This window comes from Papaver somniferum, chromosome 4 (assembly GCF_003573695.1).
Source record: "Papaver somniferum cultivar HN1 chromosome 4, ASM357369v1, whole genome shotgun sequence".
Lineage (NCBI taxonomy): Eukaryota > Viridiplantae > Streptophyta > Magnoliopsida > Ranunculales > Papaveraceae > Papaver > Papaver somniferum.
In genome coordinates this window covers 40,143,451-40,148,313 of record NC_039361.1, presented here as the reverse complement: position 1 = coordinate 40,148,313, position 4,863 = coordinate 40,143,451, and the positions used below count along the sequence as shown (strand labels likewise).

The 4,863-nt window shown below is 36.5% G+C and overlaps 1 protein-coding gene across 1 annotated transcript; it reads left to right on the top strand.

Annotated features, from left to right (window-relative positions):
- The first annotated feature begins 1,645 nt into the window (after nt 1–1,645).
- Nucleotides 1,646–3,552, top strand: LOC113272393 (flavonoid 3',5'-hydroxylase 1-like). Its single transcript, XM_026522236.1, has 2 exons — nt 1,646–2,608; nt 2,755–3,552. Exons 1-2 carry the CDS (start codon nt 1,646–1,648, stop codon nt 3,379–3,381), a joined length of 1,590 nt encoding a protein of 529 aa, XP_026378021.1. The 3' UTR covers nt 3,382–3,552.
- The last annotated feature ends 1,311 nt before the right edge of the window (nt 3,553–4,863 follow it).

The following is a 4,863-nucleotide window of genomic DNA, read 5'->3' as shown; positions in this document are numbered from 1 at the left end:
ATTGTGCAGCACAGGCTAAGTCCCACCACCATCGTTGGCATCATCTCTGCGTTGTACGGAATGAACAACACCATCATTGTGCTGCACAGAGTGGACAACACCTTCATTGCGAACCCCAGATAATGACGCACCATCATTGTGCGGCACAGACAATACCTCACCATCATTGTGCATCTCTGATTCATTACCATCTTCACCCAATTTTTCACCAAAACTAGCACTATGCTCGGGGAAAATTATATGTTTTCCAGTAGCCATCTCAAGAATTGAATTCTTCATTGTTTTTGGATCATCTCCAGGCTTGTTAGTTTGATCTTTCTCCATGATTGGAGGATCTTCTGGTACATTCTTCTTACCTTTAGGAATACGTTCTTTTTGCCAGAAATTCTTAAGATCATCCATATCAGCTTCAATTGATTTTTTGATCACATGATCAGTTTCTTCATCAGCCTTGTCTTTCAAATCATCATACTTTTTTGTTCTACAATCAGATTTTTTATGGCCAATAGATTTGCAATAATCACAAAAACTTGGCCTATTTAAAATTTCATAATCTTGAACAAAAATTTCTTCATTCTCTTCACCATCAATCAAAATCCTTCCTAAAGATTGAGAGAAATCTATGTCGATCAAAGCAGCAACAAAGTAACCATATTCATGACGTAGAGTACGCGGATCAACAGAAACCGGCTTACTAAGCCCTCTTGCCATTCGAAAAATCGTCTCTTCATCCCAAAACTCCATTGGCAAAGCCGTGAAACGAACCCAAACTGCAGCTCTAGTAATCTTATCCTTCCCAGGATCAAACATAGGCGTCCATGGATGAATTTTAAGCTGTTGGAACCCAGTTTCAGATTTAATCCTCCACGGACCATCATAGCTTACTCGTTTTCGATCATCTTCATTGTCAAGCTTAATAACAAAATATCCCTTTTTCCATGGAATAAATTGAACCGAACCTGATAGCTTCCATTGATTCAATAAATCTTTTTTGACATCCTCGAATTTTAGGGTTTTGAAAAATATCAAACGCCCAACCAAACAAAATCTCCACACAGCCTTAATTCTAGCATGAGTCTCTCGTGGAATTTTAATCAAAACATCATTGTTTGTTGTAGAACGAATTGGAGGGTGAGAGAGCGTGTCAGCATCAATCCTTGACAAAACATGTGTTCTCTTCTTTAATATAGCCGCATAAGATCCTTCCTTATGCGCGCCTTGATTGCCATCTTCATGCAGATTCCTAAACGCGTTAGGATTGCCATCTTCATGCAGATTCCTAAACGCGTTAGGATTTCCATCTTCGTGCTGCTTCCCAAGCTCAGTCGAATTAGGGTTCATAGCATTAGGGTTTGCAGCGTTATTCCGTGGGATATAGATGCTCCTTGTTCGAGATTGATTCCATATCCTTTTAGGTTGATTATCTTGATGATTACCTAAAACAGGCGGATTATTGTCTTGATTTTGCGCCATTGAAGCGCAAAATCATAAGGAGATAAATAACGCAAAGAAAGAAAGGGAAGGAGAGAAAACCGGAGCTCTTTCTCGTGAAACCCTAGTTTTCGCTAGATATTTGCTTTGCTAGTTAGACTTCTCAGGGGAGTTTTTGTTTTCCATTTAAAAATCTGAATTAGTTCATCTAGAAATGGAGGCATGGTTATGGTTATTGGAAGCCAAGAATCCCAACAATGAACTCACTCGCGCATTATTTACAATTTCTATCATCTTAACTGCAATTTCGTGCTACTTATGGGTTCTTAAGAAACCAGTTGATCGGAATTCTAGGTTGCCACCGGGTCCTCTAGGTTTACCTATAGTAGGAAACATCCCATTCATTGATCCAGAGTTACATAAGTATTTTGCCAAGTTAACCAACAAATATGGACCCATATTTAAGCTCAAATTAGGTAGCAAACTTGTCATTGTTTTGGGCTCACCGGAACTAGCTGAAGTTGTCATGAAAGAACTCGACTCGACGTTTGCAAACCGTGATCCTTCGGTAGCAGCGAAGTCATATAGCTACGGTGGTGCCGACATGACATTTACGAATTATGGTCCACACTGGCGAAATGTACGTGCATTATGCGTCAAAGAGATTTTTAGTAAAAACACCCTCGATTCATTCTCAACTCTTCGACGGCAGGAAATTCGAAGAACCTTAAGAAGTGTGTATTCAAAAGTTAACACAACAGTCAACATAAGGCAAGAAATGTTTCTCACCATGCTTAATGTGATAATGAGCATGATGTGGGGTGGTACATTTGGTGACGAGGAAAGGAATAAAATTGGGCTCGAATATGGCCGTGTAGCAGGAGAAGTGATCGATTATTTAGGGAGAACTAATATTTCTGATTTCTTTCCTGTTCTAGCAAAGTTTGATTTACAAGGTGTAGAACGGCGATTGAAAGAGCTTATTTCATGGTTAGATCCATTCTTCGACTCAATTATTAATAAAAGGGTGGAGATGGATCGCGAGTTAAAGACAAATGGAGATCAAGATGCTACGAAGAAGGAATTCAAGGATTTCCTACAGGTCTTTTTACAGCTCCCAGACCAAGGAAAATCTAAAACTCCTTTTACCACAACCAACCTTAAGGCTTTGTTCATGGTACATAACTACATATATTTATTTACAGTATATTTTATTAAGCAACTTATGGCACCTTTTTCTTTTTTTTGAAGCAATTACTGGATGTTTCTTTAATGATTTTATGGTTTACAGTATAACGATTAATAGAGTTAATTTTCTGACAGAGCTTGGCGGTTGGCGGGACAGATACAACCGGGGTGACAGTAGAATGGGCAATGGCCGAGTTGATTAAACAACCAAGGATAATGAAAAGAGCCCAAGAAGAGTTGGACACTGTTGTAGGGAGAAACAACAATGTAGAAGAATGTCATATATCCAAGTTACCGTATTTGGGTGCAGTCGTCAAAGAAACACTTCGTTTACATCCCTCAGTACCGCTCTTGGTTTCCAGGTGTCCAAGTTCGACCTGTAACGTGGGAGGTTATGCAATCCCGAAAGGAGCCCAAGTTCTTGTCAATGCATGGGAAATTCAAAGAAACCCTGAATATTGGGCTAATCCATTAGAATTTCGACCAGAGAGGTTCTTGCAAAATAGCGACAAATCAGATTTTATCGGAAATGATTTCCGATATATTCCATTTGGTGCCGGCAGAAAGGGATGTGTAGGTATTCCTTTAGTAGAGAGGATATTACCGTATACACTAGCTTCTCTGCTGCATTCATTTGAATTGAAAATGCCAGAAGGTGTCGAGATTGATCTTTCAGAGAAATTTGGCATTGTGTTGAAGATAAGCACACCCCTACATGCAATCCCATTGCCAAGATTGTCTGATCCAAGCCTCTATGTTTAGACTGTATATACTAGCTACATTGTTCTGCATGAATAACTACTTCCCAAATGCTTAATTTTGAAGCGTACATATGCTCAGTTCTAATTGTAATATAAAAATTATAATCATGTTCTTGTACAGTAACCGTCTAGTATACTGTTACTACATTCATCTAGTAAACTGTTAGTTTCTTGCGCAAAGGTTAGTTATAATATTCTAGTCTTAATATGAGAAGTGCAAGCATTGAGAACATTCTAATACTTTGCCTTATCCATTGGGTTAGCCAAAAGGAACACAAAATTGGTGAATTAACCCTAAAATCACAATTCCTAAGTGAAAAAGACACCTAAATTTTGATACTGTTTAGATGGACGAGAATGAAAAATATATTGTTCTATTATCCATTCTGGGTAATCTGCCCAGGAAAATAAAAAAAAATACGTTCTACCTAAAATAACCCTTAACCTTTTAAAAAAAAATTCTCTTTCTTTCTACAGAAGAAATTTGTTCTTCAGTCGACACGAACTTCGTATTTTCTTCTTCTTCAATTTCTTCTTCTTCAAATCTGTGATGGTGATGAACACAACCCAATTTAAGATATTCTCCTATCAAAATCTTCTCATACGTTTAAACGGGTGAGTTTTAAGTTTCAATTTCATACGTATTGTAACTGATTATGATTCTTAGATCCCATATTGATTTTTGGCTTTGGTTTAATTGTAATAGGAAGAAACATAAACTTGTTATGCGTTTCTGTGTTTTGATGATGGATTTTTGTTAATTTTTGGGTTTAGTTGGTGATTATTATCCAGGGTTTTACTAATAATCTTTCTTTTGTGCTGCAAACCTTGGTCAATTTGACCTATTAGGGTTTAGTGATAATCCTATTTTTCAATTTTATCGATTTGATTGTTGATGGAATTGATTTTTAGGTTTTTCATTGTTGTATGTGAACTGAATTAGTATAATATCATCATGTTTGTGTTCTTCTTATGTTTTTGTACTCAATTTGATCAACATTGAACATCTTTGTGTTGTTTGTAAATTGTTCACATTCTTGCAGTAAGTAGGATTGGAATTGAGTTATTTTCCAGTTTTTAAAAGCAGGATGAAACCAGCTTCATCCTGTATTTCCAATTCAATTTGATCAACGTGGATGTATTGTTGTGTTTTGTGAAATGTTTTTGGTGAATTGATCGTTTGTTGTAGGCTAGGCTAGTTGATTTACTTTCCAGTTTTTTAAAGCAGGATGAAACTAGCTTCATCCTGTATTTTTAGTCATCTTGTTTGTTTAATTTGGTTTTGTCTTTGTTTTTATTTTCAATTGAATACATCCAGATTCAATTTCGAAATATTTGTAAAAAATATAATATAATTTAGAGTAAAAAATGGAGATATAATAGGTAAATAAAAGAGTTTTAGTAGAAAAAGAAAAGAATTTAGTGTAAAACTTGGAAAACCAGAAACGAAGACTTAGTTTTCTTGTAAAAAGTCACGGATACT